Raw genomic sequence first — 22642 nt, 5'->3', positions numbered from 1 at the left:
GCAAGGTCTCTTCATCCCCGCAGGAGAGTGGCAGGGGGTGGCCCAGGGCTCCAGGCTTGGGAGGCGGAACTCCCTGGGCACAGGAAAACCCTGAACCAAGATGGGATCAGCCCTGCGGACCGCCTGGATTGCGGCAATGCCTGGGGGGGCCTGGGTTGTGGCCCCACCCTGCGGAGACTAAAGGCAGATCCGGAGGGCTCAGAATCCACTCAGCAGGCTAGCACAGCGGGGGTTCGAGTCCCATCATCCCATATGGTCCCTCGACGCCAGGGGTAATTCCTGAGTGCAGAGCCAGGAGTGACCTCTGTGCATCGCCGGGTGTGACCCAAAAAGAAAAAAAAATCCATTCAACTCGCCACTGCCAGCAGCAGCCCATACACAGCAGCTCTCCAAGTTCCCAGGGCAGGCACTGGGCTCGGGGCTCCGCCGGGCTCTGCACGAGGAATCGCGCCTGGTGGGGCCTGGGGGGAACGAACACTGCGCCCGGCCGCGGGTCCCACTCTTTATTTCTAGCTGTCCCCCGGGTGCCCCCCGGCTGCTGCCCGCGAGGCGCAACATCCTGCTCCAGAACTTTCACCCTGGAGACTCCTCCCAACAAATGGCCTGAAACCCCCTCTGAAAAGTCACGTCCCAAGGAGCCGGCACCGCGGTGGGCTGGAGGTGGGCGCCGACCCGGAGAGCCCGCCCGCCGGCAGGACGGGACTGGCCCTGTCTTGGGGGGGCCCGGCATGAGTCTGGGGGCTCCGCCCCGAGCAGACAGACCTGACCCATCCTGTGGGACGCGCTGGCCCCGGGTCTTGGGCAGGGCCGCCTGACCCTCGGTGGGGGCCCCTGACCCTCGGTGGGGGCGCCCTGACCCTCCGTGGGGGCCCCCTGACCCTTCGTGGGGGCGCCCTGGCCCCTGACCCTCCGTGGGGGCCCCCTGACCCTCCGTGGGGGCGCCCTGGCCCCTGACCCTCCGTGGGGGCGCCCTGGCCCCCTGCCCCCCGTGCCAGCCCGGGGCAGCCTGGCCTGGCCCCGTTCTTACGCAGGGCAGCCGGCCCCGCGGGGGGTGCGGGGGGCCTGGGGGGCGGCCCGCGCTCGGACCCGCGTCCGCCCCAAACAAAAGGAGCCCCCGGGCCCCGCAGCCCGCAGCCGCCCGCCCGCCCGCCCGGCCGACCGGCGGCGGCGACAGGGCGACACGCGGCGGCGGGGGCGGCGACGTCACGCGGGCGCGAGCGGCGGGGCGGGTCGGGCCCGCCCAGGCTCCGGGGCGGGCAGGCGGCGGCCGGGCCGCCAAGGGTTAAGGAGGCCGCGCCCGCCCGCGCCCCCGCCCGCCGCCGCCGCCGTGACCCAGAGCGGCGCGGGCGCCCGGCCCGGCGGCAGGTACCGGCGGGCGCGCGCCACAACATGGCGCCGGCGGGCGGGCGGGCGGCGGGCGGGGGCCGGGGCGCGGGCGGCGGGCGGGGGGCGCGGGCGCGGGGCCGGGGCGCGGGCCGGGCCGACACTTGTCGCGCGGCGGGGCGGGGGCGGCAGGTGCGGGCGGGCCCCCCCGCGCACGTGCGCGCCCCCCGTGCCCCCCGCACAAAGCAGGCCCGGGCGGCGCGGGCGGGACGCGGGGGGCGCGGGGGAGCGGGGGGGGGGGCCCGGGACCCCCGCCCCGCCCCCGGCCCGGGCCCGCACGTGGCCCGACCCGGCACCTGCCGCCAGGTGGGCCCGCGCTTCCGCCGGCGCCGGCGGGCCGGGGCGGGAGGGGCCGCGCGGGTGGGCGGCCGCGGCGGGCGGGGGGCGGGGCCCGGCGCCCACGTGCCGCGCGGCCCCGGGGGCCCCTGCGCTGTCCCCGCCGCGGTGCTGGCCCGGCCCGGGGCGCCGCCCCCCGCGGGGCGCACTGCCCGGACCCCCGGCGCGGACCCCAGGCCGCCCTCCTGGCGGAGGCCGCTCCCCTGCCGGGACTGGCCTGGCGCGGGGCCCGCCGTGCAGTGCCCGGGCCGCTGGGCCCCAGGGAAGCGGGGGGTGGGGGGGCGCCCCTCCTAGCCTGGCGCGGGCGCTGGCCCCGGTGCCCCCCGCGCTGCTGCACCGCCCGGCCGGCGGGAGGGCTCCCCGGGCCCTGTCACACCTCGGTCTCCTGACACGCACCTGCAGGAGGCGCGGATGGGAGTCGGGCAGCCTCTGGTCGCCTGGGCATTCTTCCCAAAGTGCAGCGCTGGGCGCGTGAGTGCGTGCGTGCGTGCGTGTGTGTGTGTGCATGGGCGTGCGTGTGTGTATGAGTGTGTGCATGGGCGTGCATGTGTGTATGGGGTGTGTGCGTTGGGTGTGTGTGTGAGAGCATGCATGTGTGTATAGGTTTGTGTACATGGGCATGCATGTGTGTATGGGGTGCGTGAGCATGCATGTGTATAGATTTGTGTGTACATGGACGTGCGTGTGTGTGGAGGCGTGTTATGTATGGGGGGTGTGCATGGGCGTGCATGTATGTATGGGGTACGTATTAGCATGCATATGTGTATGAGTGTGTGTATGGGCCTGGAGTGTGTATGAGCGTGCATGTGTGTATGGGGTATGTGCATGGGCGTGTATGTGTACAGGTGTTCACATGGGTGTGCATGTGTGTATGGGGTGTGTGTACATGGATGTGCATGTGTATGGGGTGTGTGTGTGGGGTATGGTGTGTATGAGAGTGTGCATGTGTATAGTGTGTGCATGGGGTGAGTATGGGTGTGTGTGCATGTTATGTATGGGGTGTGTGTGTGCATGGGCATGCATGTATGTATGTATGGGGTGTGTGTATGAGCGTGCATGTGTGTATGGCATGCATGTGTCTATGGGTATGTTTGTATGGGCATGCATGTGTGTATGGGGTTGTGTGCACACATGGGTGTGTATGTATGAGCATGCATGTGTGTATGGGTGTGTATGGGCGTGCATGTGTGTATGGGCGTGCATGTGTGTGTATGGGCGTGCATGTGTGTGTATGGGTGTGCATGTGTGTATGGGTGTGTATGGGTGTGCATGTGTGATGGGGGGGTGTGTATGGGCGTGCATGTGCATGGGGTGAGTAGGGTGTGTGTGTGTCTGGGCGTGTGGGTGCTTGTGTGTGAGACTCCTCAGCCCAGCGGTTCCCAAGGTGCCTTCCCTGGCCGGGGCAGCTGCTGCTCTGTGTTTTCTGATCACGGAGGCGGGGGTCAAGTGAAGGTTTCGGCTGGGCGCTTCGTTTGGGTCCCTGAGGCGGGTGTGGGTCTGCCGTGCCCCCCGGGGCTGTGCTGGGGCCTGCCCGCTGTGTGTCTGCGCGGCCTCTGGCACACTGCCCCGCGGGTGGGCCGCGGAGATGGCGGGTGACCCACAGGGGTGTCTGAGGGCCTGGCAGGACTCACAGCCCGGGTCCCTGTGAGGGTTTGGAGAGACTTGACTGGCCCATCTCGTACCTTGCGGTGCCCTGCTCATGCTCCCAGCACGTGTGTGTGTGCTGTGCCCATACGAGCATATAACACACGTGCACACACATGTGCTGGGGTGGCAGGCATGAAGGGATGTCGGGGTTCCAGGAAATGCAGCGTGAGTCTGGCCATATCACAGCGCAGGGGCATGTTTCGGGGCATGTGTGGGGCGTGTATAGTCATGTTGCGGGGAGTGTGTGGACATGTCTTGACATGTGTGGGTATGTCCAGGCGCGTATATGGGTATATTGCAGGGCATGTGCAGGCGTGTGTGGGTGTGTGGGCTTGTCTTGAGGCGTGTGTGGGCATGCCAGGCATGTGCAGGCATGTGAGTGTGTCCTGAGGTGTGTGCAGGTTGTCGGGCACATGCAGGCTTGTGTGTGGTGTGTGACATGTGCAGGGCTGTGGGCCTGTCTGGGGCGTGTGCGGGCGTGTGCGGCCCAGCCGGCTGAGTGTCGTCTCTGTCTCTGTCTCTGCAGGCTGCCCGCTGCTTCCCAGGGACCATGAAACGCTGCCGCGTGCCCAGCAGCAGTGAGGACTCGGACGCCAATGGCAGTAAGTCCCGTCTCCGCCCGGGCTCCTGGACGTGGGGCCTGATGGGCGGCGCGTGTCGTGGTCAGGACCACTGGCCCTGCGTGGGCCCGCGTGGGTGTGTGCGGAGCGCCTCGTCTCCCCGGGTGCAGGGCAGCAGGTGGCCTGTGGCCAGGCAGTCTGCAGCTCCCGGGGACATGCCCCCTCGAGCCGGGCGGTAGACCCTGGCAGGCTGGGGAAGGCCGAGAGTGGCTGGACCCGATCCCCGGCCACAGCTGTGGTTGGGACGGTGTCCCTCATGGCTGTGCCCACCAGCGCCATCCCCTGTGGCTGATGGCTCTGCCCCGCATGGCCGCGGCTGTGGCTCCGTCCTGCTGCCCCGAGTGTGTGGGGATTGGGCCGAGCTCGCCCGGTTCTGCCCGTGGCCCCTCCCCCGAGGAACACTCCCTGCAGCGCGGGGTCAGCGCTCACTCCCCTGCTGTGAGGTGGGCATCGGGTCGCGTGTCCACAGGCGGGGAGCGGGTGAGGCGCCATGTTCCCGCCAGGCCCGGCGCGGGCCCTGACTGTGCTCTGAGGGCTCCAGCGGGAGGGCCAGGCGCTGTACCGGGCCCGCCGCAGCTGCCTGGGGCGTGGTTCTGGGCGGTTCCGTGCTGGACGTGGAGGGGGTGGTGGGGGCTTCAGGCTGCGTACTGCATCTCAGGCGGTGTCTTTCTGTCCCTCCGCGCCCCTGCCCAGGGGCCTGGGGTCCCTCCGGCCCTGCCCCGCCCCCGCCGCCCTGTCCGCAGGCACCGGTCACCGTTACTTTGCTTTGAAACTGTGTTACTTTTGGGCCGTACCGCTGTGCTCCGGGACCCCCTGACTGGGATGCACAGGGGAGCAGGCGGGGTGGCCCCTGCGAGGCGACTCGTGTACTGTCGCTCTGTCCCACCTTCTTCCTTTGCCCTCTCAACACTTTGCATCCTTTTTTCTCTTTATTCTTACTCTTCGGGGGAAGTTTGGGGCCACACCAGCAGCTTCCAGGGTTTACGCTGGCTCTGCACTCAGCCCAGGGGCCACTCCTGGGCAGCTTGGGGGACCATGTGGGGTGCTGGGGTCCGACTGGGGTCGGTTGTGAGCAAGTCAGATGCGTTCATTGACTCACCCGCGTGCAGGTGCCTCCTCAAGACCAGGCACCCCCTCAAGACAGGTGTTCCTTCAGGACAGACACAGCTTCAGCGCCAGGTCTCCCTCAGGACAGGCGCCCGCTCAGGACAGGCGTACCCTCAGGACAGGCGCCCCCTCAGGACAGGCGTCCTCTCAGGATAGGTGTCCTCTCAGGATAGGCATCTTCTCAGGACAGGCGTCCCCTCAGGACAGGCGTCCCCTCAGGATAGGCATCTCCTCAGGACAGGCGTCCCCTCAGGACAGGCGTCTCCTCAGGATAGGCATCTCCTCAGGACAGGACCGTCCCCTCAGGACAGGCGTCTCCTCAGGATAGGCATCTCCTCAGGACAGGTGCCCCCTCAGGACAGGTGCCCCCTCAGGACAGGCGCCCCCTCAGGACAGGCGTCCCCTCAGGATAGGTGTCCTCTCAGGATAGGCATCTCCTCAGGACAGGCGTCCCCTCAGGACAGGCGTCCCCTCAGGATAGGCATCTCCTCAGGACAGGTGCCCCCTCAGGACAGGTGCCCCCTCAGGACAGGCACCCCCTCAGGACAGGCGTCCCCTCAGGATAGGTGTCCTCTCAGGATGGGCATCTCCTCAGGACAGGCGTCCCCTCAGGATAGGCATCTCCTCAGGACAGGTGCCCCCTCAGGACAGGCGCCCCCTCAGGACAGGCGTCCCCTCAGGATAGGTGTCCTCTCAGGACAGGCGTCCCCTCAGGACAGGCATCCCCTCAGGCGTCCCTTCAGGACAGGTGCCCCTCAGTTCAGACGCTGTCTCAGCGCCAGGTCTCCCTCAGGACAGGCATCCCCTCAGGACAGGCGTCTCCTCAGGACAGGTGCCACCTCAGCAACAGGCGCCCCCCTCGGGACAGGTACCCTTGAGCCGCTGACCCAGGGCACTGACCTGGGCCGCTGCACTCTGCTCTCTCTAGGCCTGTCCACGACCTGGTCACAGAGCTCGCGGGCCCCGCACAGGAGAGGCTCCTGCTCGCGGCATGAGGACCGGAAGCCTTCGGAGGTCTGTCCTGAGCAGCCCTGGCTCACGCCATAGCACCTCCCTCTGCCGGCACCCTCGGCCGCTGTGCCCTTGCCCTCTCCCTGCCCCCCTGCCTGTCCCCACCCTCCCTGCTGAGTGTCTGGGGACCCCGCTCTCCCTGACCCCGCCCCCCTGCTGAGTGTCTGGGGACCCCGCTCTCCCTGACCCCGCCTCCCGGCCCTGTGTCTGGGGACCCCGCTCTCCCTGACCCCGCCCCCCTGCTGAGTGTCTGGGAACCCCGCTCTCCCTGACCCCGCCTCCTGGCCCTGTGTCTGGGGACCCCGCTCTCCCTGACCCCGCCCCCCTGCTGAGTGTCTGGGGACCCCGCTCTCCCTGACCCCGCCTCCCTGCCCTGTGTTTGGGGACCCCACTCTCCCTGACCCCACCTCCCTGCTGAGTGTCTGGGGACCCCGCTCTCCCTGATCCTGCCTCCCGGCCCTGTGTCTGGGGACCCTGCTCTCCCTGACCCCACCTCCCTGCTGAGTGTCTGGGGGGCCCTGCTCTGTGTCCCCCACCCTCCCCGCCCCGTGTCGGGGACCCCTCTGCATGTCTTCGCCGCCCTGCAGAGGGAACCTGTCCCCTGTGACTCCGGGCTGTGCCTTGGCGCCTGGTGTCTGGGGACCTGGGGCGCCTGTGTGAGCTGTGGGTGCCCCCAGGTGTTCCGCACGGACCTCATCACGGCCATGAAGCTGCACGACTCCTTCCAGCTGAGCCCTGACGAGTACTATGTGCTGGCCGACCCCTGGCGGCAGGAGTGGGAGAAGGGGGTGCAGGTGCCCGTCAGCCCCGGCACCATCCCGCAGCCCGTGGCCAGGTGGGTGCGCGGGGCCCCCCGCTGCCGTCCCCAGCCCCGGGTTTCGGGCCTGGCGGGACCCCAGCAAGCCGGCCTCGCGGCCGCTCCTGTCACACAGACTGGTGTCGGAGGAGAAGCCCCCGACGGCGCCGGCCACGGCCCCCGCGCTGGGTGACGGTGCCTGCCGCTACGACCTCAACGACATGGACGCCGCCTGGCTGGAGCTGACCAACGAGGAGTTCCGGGAGATGGGTGAGGGGCGGCGCCCGGGCGGGGGGGGGGCCGGGGGCGCGGGCGCGGTGCTGAGCCGGCCGTGCGCAGGGATGGCCGAGCTGGACGAGGGCACCATGGAGCGGGTGCTGGAGGCGCTGGAGCAGCGCTGCCACGACAACATGAGCCGCGCCATCGAGTCGGAGGAGGGGCTGGGCATCGAGTACGACGAGGACGTGGTGTGCGACGTCTGCCAGTCCCCGGAGGGCGAGGACGGCAACGAGATGGTCTTCTGCGACAAGTGCGACATCTGCGTGCACCAGGTACCGCCGGGACGCACGGCTTGGCGCGGCCCGGCCCCCACGCATGTCCCGGCCCCCATGCGTGTCCTGGGGCCCCCCGTGTCTCAGCTCCCACGCGTGTCCCGCCCCGCACGTCCCCAGCTTGACACACCCCGGCCCCCATGCGTGTCCCGGCCCCCCACGCGTGTCCCGGCCCCCGCACGTCCCCAGCTTGACACGCCCCCGCCCTGCCCGCTGACTGCGTCTCTGCCGCAGGCGTGCTACGGGATCCTCAAGGTGCCCGAGGGCAGCTGGCTGTGCCGCACGTGTGCCCTGGGCGTGCAGCCGCGCTGCCTGCTCTGCCCCAAGAAGGGCGGTGCCATGAAGCCCACCCGCAGCGGGACCAAGTGGGTGCACGTCAGCTGTGCGCTCTGGATCCCCGAGGTGGGTGTGCCCCGCCCCTCCCCCCCCTGCGGTGCGGGGCTGGCCCCGTGTGCTGACGCTGCCCCCGCAGGTGAGCATCGGCAGCCCCGAGAAGATGGAGCCCATCACCAAGGTCTCCCACATCCCCAGCAGCCGCTGGGCGCTGCTCTGCAGCCTGTGTGAGGACAAGGTCGGGGCCGCCATCCAGGTAGGGCGACACGCCGTGGGCCCCCTCCCCCCGCCCCGCCACCGGCCTCGGGCGCTTCTCCCTGCTTGGCGCGAACAGGACAGAGGTGCCCGTGGGTGGGGCTGGGTCTCTGGGAGCCGGCCGTGTTGCTTCTTTGTTGCCGCATCCAGGCCGTCAGCGGGAGGGCAGGGCAGGGCAGCGGGAGGGCCTGGCCTTGACCCTGGTCAGGGCAGCTTTTCCCGGGAGTCGGGAGGGAGCGGGCCCTCGCCAGTCCCCCAGCTCCACGGGGGATGGGGCCCCGCCCTGGGGTACCGAGTGTCCCCGAGAGGCTGGGCCCAGCGTGGCTGCTGTCCCACAGTGCTCGGTGAGGAACTGCCGCACGGCCTTCCACGTCACCTGCGCCTTCGACCGCGGCCTGGAGATGAAGACCATCCTGGCCGACAACGACGAGGTCAAGTTCAAGTCCTACTGCCCCAAGCACAGCTCCCCGCGGCCCCCGCGCGAGGGGGCCCTGGGCGAGGGCGCGCGGGAGGGCGGGGCCCCCGCCGGCACCCCCTGGAGCCCCGCGCAGCCGCCGGCCGACCCGGGCAGCGCGCGCAAGCAGAAGCTGCAGCAGCTGGAGGACGAGTTCTACACCTTCGTGGACCTGCTGGACGTGGCGCGGGCTCTGCGGCTGCCCGAGGACGTGGTGGACTTCGTGTACCAGTACTGGAAGCTCAAGCGCAAGGTCAACCTCAACCAGCCGCTCCTGGCGCCCCGCAAGGACGAGGACGGCGACCGGGGCCAGCAGGAGCAGGAGGCGCTGCTGAGGCGGCTGCAGCTGTTCACGCACCTGCGGCAGGACCTGGAGCGGGTAATGATGGCCGCTGCCGCCGGCGCCTGGTAGGGCCGCCCACGGGCGAACACGCACACATCCCCGCACATGCACGGGTACACACGCACCCCCACAGGTGCACACGCATGCGTATGCCCCGCAGATACACGCACGCACGCGCAAACCCCGCAGACGCACACACACATGCACACACCCCAGAGGCACGTAAGCATGCGCATACCCCAGAGATGTGCACACACACCCACGGGTGCACACGCACACGCACCTCACACGTACATGTGTCCCGCACCCAGTGCCCCCGTCCTGCAGGTGGGGGAGTGCAGCTGGTCCGGGCGACACTTGGCGCTGGTGGCCCGTGTCCCCTCGTGCCCTGCTCTGTGACAGGGGCTGGTGTGTCCTGGCCTGGGGCAGGGGCGGGGGGGGGTGTCTTTCCGGCTGCTGCACCAGCCCCAGCTGGCAACCGGTGGTCACTGTAGCTGCCCCGGGGTCCCGGGGCAATGAGCAGGGCCCCGAGGGGCTGGCGGGGAGACGCAGCCCCGGGTGAGTGTGGAACCTCCCTCAATAAACGTGTGGAAAATGCTGTGGTGAGCTGCTTCTCTTCCTGAGTAGTGCAGGGCTCCCTGCGCAGTGCTCCGAGCGCTGCGGGGCTGCGTGGGTGATGGCGGCGCCCAGGAGCCCCTCTGGGAAGGTGCGCAGAGGAGGGAGGGGGGGAGATGCGGCCTCGGAGCGGCCCTGAGTTGCGGGTGCTGCTCAGGTTCTGCTGGGCCCAGAGCCACGGGAGGGTGCCCGGCCAGGCCAGGGCGGCCCCGGGGGTGTGCCGGGCGCCCGGGGCTCGTGTCCGTGACACGGGCCCGCCGTGGGGGGGTCCCGACAGGCTCCGCAGGCAGGGCGGGGCGCCGGGGGCGGGAGGGCACAGCCCGCGCTGCCCTCAGCCCTGTGCCCGCGCAGGTGCGGACGCTCACGCACATGGTGACGCGGCGGGAGAAGATGAAGCGCTCGCTGTGCCGCCTGCAGGAGCACATCTTCAGCCTCTACACGGAGCTGCAGGAGCAGGAGCGGGGCGCAGGTACGGCTGCCCCCGGGCCCCGCGCCCTCCGCCCTCCGCCCTCCTCCCTGCCCGCCCGCACCCCTGCCCGCCCCCGGCCCGCGTGCCCTCAGCCCGCTCCCCCTGCCCACAGGTGCCCCCGGGGCCCCGCCCTGCCCGGCGCTGGACAGCACACTCCTGTTCGACAGCCCCGCGGGCCCCGGCACCCCGCGGCTCGAGGACCTCAAGTGGCACTCGGCCTTCTTCCGCAAGCGCATGGGCACCTCCCTGGCCCACTCGCTCAAGAAGCCCAAGCGGGGCGGCCCTGCGGCCGGGGCCCGCGCTCTGCTGAAGCCACCGGACCTCTGCGGCCGGAGGGCGGCCCCGCTGGTCCCCGAGAGCCTCCTGAGCCTGGAGAAGACCTTTGCCGAGGCCCGGCTCCTCCTGGCCCCGCCCAAGAACGGAGCGAAGAACGGCGCGGCCCCGCCGGGGCCCGGGGCCAGGCGCGAGCACCGCCTCGGCCTGCACTGTGACCTCAGCCGCGGGGACGCCAGGGCCCGGCCCTGCAGACCCTCGCACAAACCTCTCGCCCGCACCGCTGGCTGCCCCGGGCCACGGAGGGAGGCGGCGCCCCCGGGCCACGGCTCCCTGGCCAGAGCCGGCGCCCCCCAGACCACCGCCAAAGTGCCTACCGCCCCCGCCGGCCCCGGGAAGAACTGGGGAGGCTTCCGGATCCCAAAGAAGGGGGAGCGCCCGGCTCGGGGAGACGCCTGCGCCCCGCACGTGGGCTGCCCCTACCTGGGCCTCGGCCGGCTGCCGCCCAAGGACAGGGCCCGCCCGCTGCCCGCCGACGCCGAGAACGACGGCTACACGCCCGACGTGGAGATGAGCGACTCCGAGAGCGAGGCCTCCGAGGAGAAGTTCGTGCACGCCGGCGCCCTGGGCCGCAGGACAGACGCCATCCGCAGGAGCATCCTGGCCTCCTGATGGCGCCGGCGGGAAGCTCCGAGTCCGGGGGTCGCGAGTTCCCAAAGCACAGATGCCGGCCAGGCTGGAGGGTCCGTGGGCGCGGAGAGGCCTGGGCAGGGCGCTGCTGTGTACATAGAGCCCGGGGGGACGCCGGGCCTGCGGGAGATTCAGGGTACAGGAGCCGAGTGGGTGGGCCTGGGGCCGGCAGGGAGGCTCTTCTTCTAACAAGAGATTCGCATCACGCGATGAACTTCCCGGCCCCGGCCCGCACTTCAGAGCTGGCCACTAGTACATATCTCCGGGAATCGGGCCTCTGAAATGAACGGATTCCTTCAGAAAATTGGAAAAGGAAAAAAAAAAAACGCAAAACAGGTTCTATATGGAAAAGCGTCGAGAGGCAACAAGCCGTGCTGACCTTTCCCCCGGCAAGGTCAAGCGGGAGCGAGCGGAGATGTGTGACAGGGTCCCGGCGTCGGAGTGCTCACTTGGACTTCCCAATTGCAAGTGGCAATAACTCGCAAGTTATCAGCAATAATAAATTCAGCGTGAAATTTGAGTCCCATGTTGTCTGGCGCCGTGGCGGTGTGCAGACGCAGCACACGGTGTTCAGGCCCCGTTTCTTTTCTTTGCGATTCAGTGTCGTCGTGAGTAAGTCCGAGAGGAGAGTGTCGCGGCAGGTGCTGCCCCTCGGCCACCCCTTGCTTGGTTCGTGGCTCTTAGATCCTGCGGCGTCTCCAGTCTGCGTCCCGGGATCGAGATGCGGAGTGCTTTGGGTTCTGTCGTTCACTCTCGAGTCTTCCAAAAACGCGGTAAATTTCAGAGGATGAGCAGGGAGACCCCGCGCAGCCCCAGTGTGGGGGAGCTTCCAAACCCAGCCTCCACGTTCCCAGCACCTGCTGGCGCCGGTTCCGGGACGGAGGAAGGTGGGTCCGGCCTCCGCAGAATGCTGTCCGGATCAGCTGCTGCTGCAGACGGTCGGGTTCCGAGGAGTCCAGCCGGGCGTTCCCAGCGTGACCGCACATGCGGTTTTGCCTGGCCCCAGCAGCCGCCTTCGGCTGGTGTCCGTGTCTGCACTGACCTGGCTGCACGGCTCGGAGCGTGGAACAGGGAGGGGCACTGTGTCAAGCCATAGAAAGAAAACCTAAATCACTTCTAGGGAGCGAATGGCCTCTCCAAATTCTAGGAGGTCGCAGATTCATTTGCACTATTAGGAATGCTAGTTTTGTGCAAAAATAATGCCTTACCTGTTCCCCCCCCCCATTTAGGTTGAAAAGCTTTCAAAAGTTCCAAGTTATGCTGAACCAAAAAAAAAACCAAAATGAAATTAAAACACAAGAGACAAAACACACACAAACAGAAGACCCCCTCAGCCCCCTACAAGGTTCCTGCTCAGAAATGCGAGGGGACGGGGCGGGGAGCGGTGTCCTGGGGCAGGGCTGGGGTGCCCCGGGCAGCCCCCCAGCACCGGACCATCGCTTCTTGGCATTTCTCTTTCCTTTTGAAGATTTATCTTTCCTTGTGCATCCTGACCAAGAGATATCTATGATTATGATCAATGTATTATGTCAAAATGTAGGTTAGTTAAACTTCTGTAAAGTTGCCTGGAATGTCATTTGTTAGGTTATCAATCACAAGATGGAAACAAAGGGTTCTATGTGTCATGTACAAATCTTGAATGATTTTGCGATGGACACACACCGTCCCATTTGTCCCCTGTACAGAGGATCTTTCACTGCGTGCCTAGCCTGGTGTCCATTCAGCCGAAAATGAAGAGAAAAGGTGCATGAAGAGTTCCAAACCAGAATGAAAGTCTATGTAGAGATGACTATTTTATATCACATCGTCCAATCCTGTATTTATTTCTAGCCCCCTTTTGGAAAGTATTTATAAAACTAGTCGAGGACGCTGTATTTTTTGGTTGAACTATTTAGTAGAATTTGTGCCTTTTTGTCTGTACGTGAATAAACGCTGTACATTTTGCAGTATGTGTGGCGTGTCTGTGTGGGGGTGCTGGGGGACCCCGCTGGCCCGGGCGGGTGGCGGCAGAGGCCTGAGGCAGCGGTCACGGCCGCTGGCGCCAGCAGCTGGCTCCGGCTGTGCCCCCGGCACAGGGCAGCAGTTGGTTTTCAGGACGGAGGGGAAGTTTCTGGTGTCATACTGGCTCTGCGCCCCGGGGGGCATTAGGACAAGCCTCCGTCCTGCTCCCGAGCCAGATGTGGAGCCCTGCAGCATGGGCACACTGGCCTGGAGCTTGCCTGCGTGTGAGGAAATGCCCCTTTGCGGGGTGCCTCCAGTGCCCGGGCACCCAGCAGGCCGGGTCTGCGAGGGTTACTGTCCACCCATTTGGCTGCAAGTGGTTTTTTAAAAAAATTTGTTTTATCCCTTTGCTCCTCCTGCGTGACTATTGACATTGTTATGGCCGGTGCCCTGGAAGACCCCAGGAGAGAAAAACTGCCCCCAGAACACGTGGTCATCCCTCCACCAGGAATCCCCCCGCCCCCAGACTCGCCACTCTGAGTCACTCCAGGGCAGGCCCTTCCCTCGGCAGAGACCCGGGCCGGGGCAGCTCGACCGCGTTGGCCTGTCTCGCCCGATTCCTGCTCAGTGCAGGGGCTTTCAGATGAATCTCTCCTCCCTGGCTCGCCGCTGCCCTCCAGGGCCATCTCCGTCCACTCTGGCCCCAGCCCTGGTCTTGCCATTGCACACAGCCTCTGGGGTCCACTCTGCTGGGCGGCCTGCGGGCACCGACCGACCAGCTTCTGCCACATGGAAGGCGGCTGTGGAATGACACAGGCATGTGCTTGGCCTAGCAGGGGCGAGGTGCAGGCGCACGGATCCCCAGGGGTCACGCAGAGCAGGCTGGCCTCTGCCGGAGCCTCTGCCCGGACACAGGTGACACCCCCGGACCTCACTGGGGCCAGCACGTGGAGGCCCCGGGGCACCCTCCGGCAGGAGGGCCTGGCTCAGGGCCGCCCGGGCGAGTGGCAGGAAGAGACGCAGCAGCGAGGTTTTAGAAATCGCACATTTATTAGACATGACTTGTATCCAACAGCCACTCGGCACCCGGAAGAGGCGCGTGGACGGCTGCTGAGACGAGCATCCTCCGCACTCCCCGAGCTCGGCCAGAATCCAGCGTCGCCCCGGAGCCCTTTCTCGTGACTGGCACTGCCTGAGCCTTGGCTCTCCCCGGAAATGGGCCGGGACCCAGGGACCCTTCTCGGCCGCCTCATCCCCCAGCTCTGTGACCAGACCTGGGGGCCCACAGCGGGCAGAGTGGGTGGGCATGGAGGGACAGGGCCTTGCACCGCCCTGGGCTCCGCGATGGTCCCAGGCCCAGCCCGGGACAGTCCTGCACACCGGCTGGCCAGCGGGGCCCTGTCCTGTCCACTGGGCTCCTCGATGGTCTCAGGCCCAGCCCGGGACAGTCCCGCACACCGGCCGGCCAGCGGGGCCCTGTCCTGTCCACTGGGCTCTTCGATGGTCTCAGGCCCAGCCCGGGACAGTCCCGCACACCGGCCGGCCAGCGGGGCCCTGTCCTGTCCACTGGGTTCCTCGATGGTCTCAGGCCCAGCCCGGGACAGTCCTGCACACTGGCTGGCCAGCGGGGCCCTGTCCTGTCCACTGGGCTCCTCGATGGTCTCAGGCCCAGCCCGGGACAGTCCCGCACACTGGCCGGCCAACGGGGCCCTGTCCTGTCCACTGGGTTCCTCGATGGTCTCAGGCCCAGCCCGGGACAGTCCCGCACACCGGCCGGCCAGCGGGGCCCTGTCCTGTCCACTGGGTTCCTCGATGGTCTCAGGCCCAGCCCGGGACAGTCCCGCACACCGGCCGGCCAGCGGGGCCCTGTCCTGTCCACTGGGTTCCTCGATGGTCTCAGGCCCAGCCCGGGACAGTCCTGCACACTGGCTGGCCAGCGGGGCCCTGTCCTGTCCACTGGGCTCCGTGATGGTCCCAGGCCAAGCCCGGGACAGTCCCGCACTCCGGCCGGCCAGCGGGCCCTGTCCTGTCCACTGGGCTCTGCGATGGTCTCAGTCCCAGCCCGGGACAGTCCCGCACTCCGGCCGGCCAGCGGGGCCCTGTCCTGTCCACTGGGCTCCGAGATGGTCTCAGGCCCAGCCCGGAACAGTCCCGCCAGGCTCCTCGCTGGTCTCAGGCCCGGGCCGGGACAGCCCTGCACTCCGGCCGCCCGCCGGGTTACTTGACGGTCTCAGGTCCACCATGGAGGCTGCTCGCCTCCGCTGCGCTGTCACTGCGCTGAGCTGCAGGCAAACGGACACGGTCAGGGCACCGAGACAGAGCTGGTCAGCGCCTGCGGTGCCCAGAGACTGACCCAGCTGGGACTGACCCACACTGTCTCCCGACAAGCCCACGGCCAGAGACGAGGCGGGAGCCAGGCGGGTGAGGAGGGCAGGGGCACGAGGGACTGGGCAGCTGGCCCCACCTATGCGCTGGCCCTGCCCACGGAGAGAAGAGGCCGGGGCACCCCGCGTCCACTCTTCCAGCTCTGGCCCGGGCCTGAGGGAGGCTGGATCGGGCAGCAAGGAGGGTACCTGGGCCTCCATGGGTGAGCCCGAGGCACAGGACCAGGAGGCCCAGAGCTCTGGGCGGGGCCTGAGCCACACTGGACACGCCGGAAGGACCCACTCCCGCATGGCCAGTGACGGGGACTGCAGGCTGCCTGCGGGCGGCACCGGCCTTCGAGGGGCTTGCCGGGGTCCTGCGCACGCCAGAGCTACAGGGCGAGACGGCGTGTGGGCCGGGCTGGGCCCCGCCCTGGCATCAGAAGCATCAACGGGTGCACGGGCCGTGGGGGCTGTCTCGCGGCAAACTCCAGTGCCCGCGGTGCTGCTCTCAGCCCAGACAGCCAGCAGCCACTCGGTGTCAACACTCCCTCCCTCCCTCCTCTCCTCCCTCCCCTCCTCTGTCCCCTTTCCTCTCCCCGCCCCTCCCTCCTGTCACCGGGACCACACCAGGCCCGTCTGCCATGCTGACACGGTCTTGGGAAAGGTTCACTGAGGTTCCGTCTTTTCCGCCTTGTTCCCCACTGGCTGACTTCACCGCAGTCTGGATTCACACGGCGTGTGCCAACGTGCATCACAAGCAGCTGCCGGCAGACTGAGTCCTGAGACTGCAGGGCCAGTGGCGCTGGCTCCCGTCCCGGCAGCAACGGGCCCTCCAGGATGGATGGGGCCGCTCGGTGCCCGTCACCCGAGTGGGGGCCCCGCAGGGGTCAGCCTGCTGCCCCTTCTCTCCCGCCTCTGCCCTGCCGCCTAGCCACGGGCGCGGAAGGAAGATGCAGTTGCTTTATCAGCTTCAGACCCTCCATTTTAGGACTCTGGCCCCCCCAAAAGGGCGCGACTCGCTGTCTGGAATGCCGGAAGGTTCTAGAAGTGCCTTACCTGCTGGGCCGCAGCAGATGCCCTCTGCTCGGCCTGACTTAGCCGCCTCTGCAGCCTCTTGGCTTTTTCTTGCTGCTCGAGAAGGAGCTGCTCGTTCTGTGCAGGGGAGAGGGGGGCGGTCGGCCGGGCGGGGCGCTGTGCGGTCAGGGCCTCACGGCCCGCTGCTCTGAAGCCCCACCCGACACGCCCCCACGCCGCAAGGAAGCACAGGGGGCCGGGGGGGGGGGTGGAGCGATAGTACAGCGGGGAGGGCGTTGGCCTTGCATGCGGATGACCCAGGTTTGATCCCTGGGACCCCGCAGGGTCCCCAAGCCTGCCAGGAGTGACCCCTGAGCACAGAGCCAGGAGTCAGTCTGCTGGATGTGACCCGCAACAACAACAAAACCCATTTGGAGTGAAGACACGAAGGCCAGGCTCTCTGGAATGAGTGTTTCCTACGTTCCTCTGGCTTCCACGGAGGCCAGACGGAGTCTCGCCCCGTCACAGACCCAGTGCCTCCCCCGGGCCCCAACCTGGGGGTCCAACCTGGGTCGGCTGCATGCAAGGCAAGCGCCCAGCCGGGGAGCCACACCCACAGGCCTCGGGAACGTGGTCCTGGCTACTGCCTTGTCCCTGCTACGCTGCTTCACCCGCCACCCCGAGTGCCCGGGGTGTGTACTCTCTGAGTCACTGGCACCCAGTGCTCACGCTGCCAAGACTGAGCAGGGTCCGTGGGGCGTCCATGGACCACCAGGGCCCGGAGTGGCTGGGACAGACCCCGCAGCACCTCAGAGGGACCAGCAGGCCGACCTCCTAGGTTTGAACTTCCGGTGCCAAGGAGTGAGATGGGCACACACACACACATGCACAAATGTGTGCACATGTATGGGCGCACACTCAATGGATGCACATACACACATGTACACACACATGCACTGCACTCATGCACACGCGCACACAGGCGTGCAGGGGACCCGGTGAGTTCGGGCCAGTGGAGTCTGCGCCCCTGACCGTGGGCAGTATGGCCGGGCTGCAGCGTCACAGTTAGTCCATACGCACACCTGGACGGCTGTCACCCATGGGGCACGGGCTGGGCTGTCAGAATGTTCTAGAAGTGGGGACGAGCTCGTGGGAGAGCCGCTCTCGTACCTCGAGTGCCTTGTCTCTGGCCGCCTGCAGCTCAGACGCCAGCTCCTGGGCGTGGTGCTTCTGCCTGCGCAGCTCGGCCCTGGGGCGGGAGGGCAGAAGGCGGCTTCTGTCAGCCTGGGGCGCGCTCGGCTTCCACAGGGATCAGTCACTATTTGCCGGCTCACGGCTGCACGTCACCGAGAGGTCAGAAAACCGTATTCCTAATTCACTCAACAAACATTCTCGGAGGAACCTACCGCAGGTATTTCGGGACAGGAGAACTTTTATTTATTTATTTATTTATTTATTTTTTGGTTTTTTTTTGGGTCACACCCGGCGATGCACAGGAGTTACTCCTGGCTCTTCACTCAGGAATTACCCCTGGCGGTGCTCAGGGGACCATATGGGATGCTGGGATTAGAACCCGGGTCGGCCGCGTGCAAGGCAAACGCCCTACCCGCTGTGCTATCGCTCCAGCCCCAGGAGAACTTTTATTTATTTAGCCTTTCCTACTCTGCTTTTTTCTACCGAGGATCTGAGGCGGCTCGGGAAAAGGCGCCTTTGGGTGAGCACTGCCCCCCACCAGTTCTGGGTGCGACCCAGGAAGCACCACAGGCCCTGGGAAAGGTGGGCCCTCCCTGCCCTTAGCCAGCCTGGGGGGACCGGGACAGGTCGCGGCGGGCAGCGAGGCCCAGCGAGCCGCGGAAGCCGGGCACCTGAGCCGGGCAGGGGCCAGGGCAGCGCCCGCGGGGCCCGTCCACGGCACAAAGGCGCCCGCTGTGGCCTTGCACCTGCAGCTCAGCCTTTCGTGCACTGGTATGAGTGTTGATTTCTGCCCCGGAAAGGAGTCGTCCTGGCTGCACAGAGGCCAAGGCCAAGGCGCGAGACCCCCAGGAGACCCCCAGGAGCCACCTGTCACTGCAGGCTGCCCAGCACAGCCCACTCCCAGGAGGAGGGGCGGCCCGCACACAGAGGCCTCGCTCTGAGCCTCAGGGCCAGGCCTGGAGCCAACGACGCGCTTGGCAGTGGCTGGGGCACACGCTCTGCACGCAGACCCCGGCCCCCCACACAGCGTTTCCCTGCAAGCCTGGCCTCGGGGATTCCTGCCCGTGCTTTGCTTCTGTTTTGAGACTCCCTGGCGGTGCTCAGGCCGACTCCCGCAGCCCACTCAGGGCCGGGGACGAGGCTGGCCACGTCAAGGCAGGTGCCCTACTGCTGCCCGCGGCTGCCCGCCTGGCCCTTCCCAGGATCTGTGCGCTGGGCTGGTACTGCGATTGACCGACGTGCCCTCAATCCCACCGCGACCCACCAGTCATGGCGTGAATGAGGGGGATGTTGGGGGCCAGGCTGGGCGCGGAGGGGGGTGTGCGACAGGCCCGGGGACGGGCCGGGTCCATAGCCCTGGGCCTGCTGGCGACTGCCCGGTGGCTGAGTGGACAGTGGGAAGCGGGGCTGGCCCGGGCTGGCCCTGTGGTCTGGGGAGCGCCCAGGGTCGCGCCCCCACTCCTTGGCCCGGGCCGTCTTCCTGGCCCCAGACTAGCTATGCGGAAAATCACGACGAGGGGAAGGAAGCCGACGCTGGGTGTTTCCTGGGCCCGAGGGTGGACCTGTGGGCCTGCACCCAGTCTGCGTCCCCACAGAGGGGGAGAGAAGCCGTGGAGCAGGTCCACGCCACGCCCCGCCTGGGCCAGGGCCCCGAGGCCGCTCACAGGCGCCTCCCACGCCCAGAGCCAGGCGTAAGTGTGAGCACCAGGCGTGAGCACCATGGGAACAAGCAAACGGGAGTCACCGTGGGCTTGGCCTCGAGTCAGCCCTGCTCAGGGCAGCCCCAGCCCAGCACGCCGTGCCCACGTCATGCGGCCGCCCAACAGGGCCCCGACTCACGCCCAGACTCCGGGGGCGCGCGGGGGAGCACTCCAGGGCGGACTCACCTCAGGTCGCCGATCCTCGCCTCGGCGCTCTCGGAGAGCTTCCTGGCCTCCTCCCGCCAGCGGCTGGCCGCCTTCTGCTGTGTCCCCAGGAGCCGCCGCAGCTCGGCGGTGGAGTCACGGTTCCGGTCCTCCAGCTCCTGGAGCTGCACCTCGAACCCGTGCGCCTTCACGGAGAACTCGTGCTCCATCGTGCTGACCTAGGGACGGAGCGGCCGGCAGCTGGGGCGGAGATAGCACCCCAGGACACAGGTCCCCGCCCCCTTTCCCGCTGGGCCAGGGGGCCTGGATGAGGGGCCCAGCTGCCGGCCCCCTCGGGCTCCTAGAACCAAGAGGAGTGAAGAAACGCCCTCTGGGCCGCCTGGAGCCCTCCCCCGCACACGCCAGTGTGTCAGGGAAACGCCCGACACGCGCCTTGCACACACAGCCCAGAAGCTCCCGCAGCTGGGGCTCCAGGGAAGCAGCCCCGGCAGGGGCCAAGGGGTTTCTTCCTCTTGGCAGCAAGGCCCCGGGGCCTTGGGCACGGCCCGCGGGCGCCAGGCAGCTGCGGCAACACTCCTTCCCGCTCCTTCCCGTGGCTGGGTGAACACCGCAGGAAGCCCCGACTCTGTGCAGCCCTGGGGCCACCAGACGCCCCACGGGAGGGGCCCGCGCTGGCTTGCTGGGTGCCGGCAAGCCCTCTTGGCGGGCACGGCCTGTGCCACCACGGCGCAGGAAGGGTGGACAGGGCCTTGCCGGCTCCAGGAAAAAGAAAAACCAAGCCACGCCCCAGACGGGCCAGGCAGAGGCACGGGCGGGTGTGGGGGAAGGCGGGCGGCCCTCGGCCACCGAGGCACCAGCTCCGTCCTGTGCCGCCCCTGCTTCCCGCGCAGCCTCTGCTCGTGGGGACCGTCGCCTGGCCCCGGCCTCCCGCCGACACGCGCGGGGAACGGCCACACACACGTGCTGCTGCCAACCGCCGTGGCCACCGGAACAAGCGCTCTGAGCCCCAAGCCCCGCCCCGGGTCCCCGGCCACTGTGCTGCGCCACCGGCCAGCGAGCGCCCCCCGGGGTCTCTCCCTTGGCTGGAGTCGCCTCCCCTCCCTCCAGCCTGGTTCTTTCCAGTCCACTCTCAGGGCTCGGCTCAGCGAGCACTTCTGCCGGGAGCCCTTCCTGCCACCTGTCTAGATGGCGTCAGGCCCCTTCCACCCGGCCTGGGCTTCTCCTGAGATTCACGGCCGGCCGGTGAGTCAGGAAGGGGCACGTCCTCGCTCCTGGGGGCTCTTCACCGGAGAGCCGGGGCAGCCCGGGAGGGCCAGCGAGGGCGGCGGCGGCCTCCGGGTGCCAGAGCTCAGCGGATGCCAACCCAGCGCCACCCAGAGAGCGCGGGGGCAGGGCAGGGCACAGCTGGACGGCTTGGGCCGACACGTCCGTCCAGGGAGGGCAGCACCGGCGAGGCCCGAGAGCCAGCCCTGCCCTGAGCTTGGTGCCATCGAGCCCAGACCCAAGCTCAGCGTAAGACACCGGGGACAGGAAGGACCCACCGACAAAAACAAGGGCCAGAGCTGTTCCACTCGAGGAACTCCCTGTGCTCCCGCCAACGGCGGTGCTCAGGGGCCACCCCGGGGGTGCCGGGGACGGAATCCGGGCGAGCCGTGTTGCAGCCACGAGTCCTGCCCCCGTGCCGCCTCTGCAGCGAGCCCGCCACTCCCCCCATGTGTCCCCCCAGCCGCGGTGAGTCACTATGGTTGTGCCGGTGGCCGCCAGGCTCGGCCGCCACCTTCTTCCGCTCTCTCGCGTCCTGCGCCCGGCGGCTGCAGTCCCGCAGTTCCACTGCACTGCACCTCCCCGAGAAGCGTCAGCGTCTCCTCGAACACTGGCCCGCGGACGCCTCGGGGGTCTCTCGGCATGGCTGGAAGTGAGGTGTCTGCTTCCAGCTCTTTAGGAATTCCCTGATTGTTGGAGATCACTTTTATCGTGGAAACAAACCCCTTTTGGGGTATGTGTATGAAAATACGTTCTCCTGCTTCACTCTTCTTCTTCTTCTTCTTCTTCATCATCATCATCATCATCATCCTTGATCGTAGAATTTCTCGAGCGGTCTCAGTAACGTCTCCATCTGTCCTGGCCCTGAGATGTTAGAAGCCTCTCTTCACTCGTCCTTGCCAACGATGCCGCACTGGAGGCTCTTTCAGAGTCACTTTTCTTTTCTTTTTTTTTCTTTTTGGGTCACACCTGGTGATGCACAGGGGTCACTCTTGGCTCTGCACTCAGGAATTACTCCTGGTGTTGCTCTGGGGACCATATGGGATGCTGGAATTCGAACCTGGGTCGGCTGCATGCAAGGCAAACGCCCTACCCGCTGTGCTGTCGCTCCAGCCCCTCAGGGTCACTTTTCATAGGAAAAGAAAAACCTTCTTTCTGTCTTTTTGTCCTGTCAACCTTTCTGACACCTCCAAGGCCACGAAAATTCCCTCCTAAAACACTGGTTATTCCTCAACTGTGGCGCGATCTTCCTGGCCCCGGTCTCTACTGCCCTTGGGTGTCAGTCTCCTATCACATTACTTCATACTCCACGGTGAGTGCAGGCCTCCCGTCCCGTCGCTCTCTCTGACCCATTTCACTCCGCATCATGCTCCCGTGTCCATCCACTAATAACAAGCTTCAGGGCTTCATCTCCCCTAACAGCTGCGGAGTGTTCCCCTGCGCAGAGGGATGGCTACGGAGTGTTCCCCTGCGCAGAGGGACGGCTGGGAGTGTTCCCCTGTGCAGAGGGACGGTGTTCGACCATCATGTGACTGAAACTCAAACATGAAAGTCTGTGCCTGTAGCTCAGGGAGAGTCAATAATAAAGTAACCGAGCCCGGCTGTTCTATATAATTTACAGTTGGGTCTGTGGAGCTTCAGATTCACTTGCACGGGTGGTGGGTAAAGGGGCGGCCCTGTGCTGCAAGGGCCCACGGAGGCCCATCCCTGATGCTCAGGGGTCCTGCCCCACGGGGCTGCCTTGGGGACGAGCCCGGGCGTGTGCCAGGAGTCTGCTAAGTGGACCACAGGCGCGGCCCGAGCACTGTGCGCTGGCGAAAGCACTCTAGCCTTCTCTCCTGCCACGCTGGCGAGAGGCTTCTGGGTCAGTGTTCTCCTGGTCTGGCTTTCAGTTGTGGGCCTGGCCGTGTTGGGCTGCTCCCGGCTCAGTGCCCCCAGGGCTGAGGGTCCCTCGTCACCGGTGTCTGGTCTTCCAGCAGGCGTCCTGAGTCGACTCCTCACCGCCCCGGGAAACCGGGGGACACGGCGCTGCCGACCACGGGGCTCTCGCCGGGCAGGGAGCAGCCGGCGGTGGTCCCCGTGCTTGCTCAGAGTGACAGGACGGCGGGAGGACACA

At 67.2% G+C, this 22642-nt stretch overlaps 2 protein-coding genes across 8 annotated transcripts in view; one reads left to right on the top strand and one right to left on the bottom strand.

Moving 5' to 3' along the window:
- The first annotated feature begins 1235 nt into the window (after nt 1-1235).
- JADE1 (jade family PHD finger 1) lies at nt 1236-12832 on the top strand. 3 transcript variants are annotated; one of them, XM_055144610.1, is made up of 11 exons: nt 1236-1365; nt 3893-3968; nt 6022-6107; nt 6782-6939; nt 7037-7170; nt 7240-7451; nt 7686-7853; nt 7924-8040; nt 8378-8872; nt 9803-9920; nt 10033-12832. In XM_055144610.1, exons 2-11 carry the CDS (start codon nt 3917-3919, stop codon nt 10863-10865), a joined length of 2373 nt encoding a protein of 790 aa, XP_055000585.1. In that variant the 5' UTR covers nt 1236-1365; nt 3893-3916; the 3' UTR covers nt 10866-12832. The 3 variants fall into 3 exon arrangements, with proteins under 3 accessions (XP_055000585.1, XP_055000581.1, XP_055000582.1); XM_055144606.1 differs by lacking the exon at nt 1236-1365 and adding an exon at nt 1844-2190; XM_055144607.1 differs by lacking the exon at nt 1236-1365 and adding an exon at nt 2988-3531.
- A 1032-nt stretch (nt 12833-13864) lies between these two features.
- The window catches only part of SCLT1 (sodium channel and clathrin linker 1), a 49631-nt gene continuing 40853 nt past the window's right edge, over nt 13865-22642 (bottom strand). For 4 of the 5 annotated variants that reach the window (XM_055144788.1, XM_055144789.1, XM_055144790.1 and 1 more), the window contains 4 exons: nt 19285-19481; nt 17375-17453; nt 16247-16342; nt 13865-15106 (listed from right to left, as the gene is read on the bottom strand). In XM_055144788.1, coding sequence (XP_055000763.1) covers nt 14954-15106; nt 16247-16342; nt 17375-17453; nt 19285-19481 — 525 coding nt within the window. In that variant the 3' untranslated portion in view covers nt 13865-14953. The remainder of the gene's footprint in view (nt 15107-16246; nt 16343-17374; nt 17454-19284; nt 19482-22642) is intronic. The other variant, XM_055144792.1, reaches the window with a different exon arrangement.

Source organism: Sorex araneus, chromosome 7, assembly GCF_027595985.1.
Source record: "Sorex araneus isolate mSorAra2 chromosome 7, mSorAra2.pri, whole genome shotgun sequence".
NCBI classification, from domain to species: Eukaryota; Metazoa; Chordata; class Mammalia; order Eulipotyphla; family Soricidae; genus Sorex; species Sorex araneus.
This window is presented reverse-complemented; position numbering and strand designations above follow the sequence as displayed.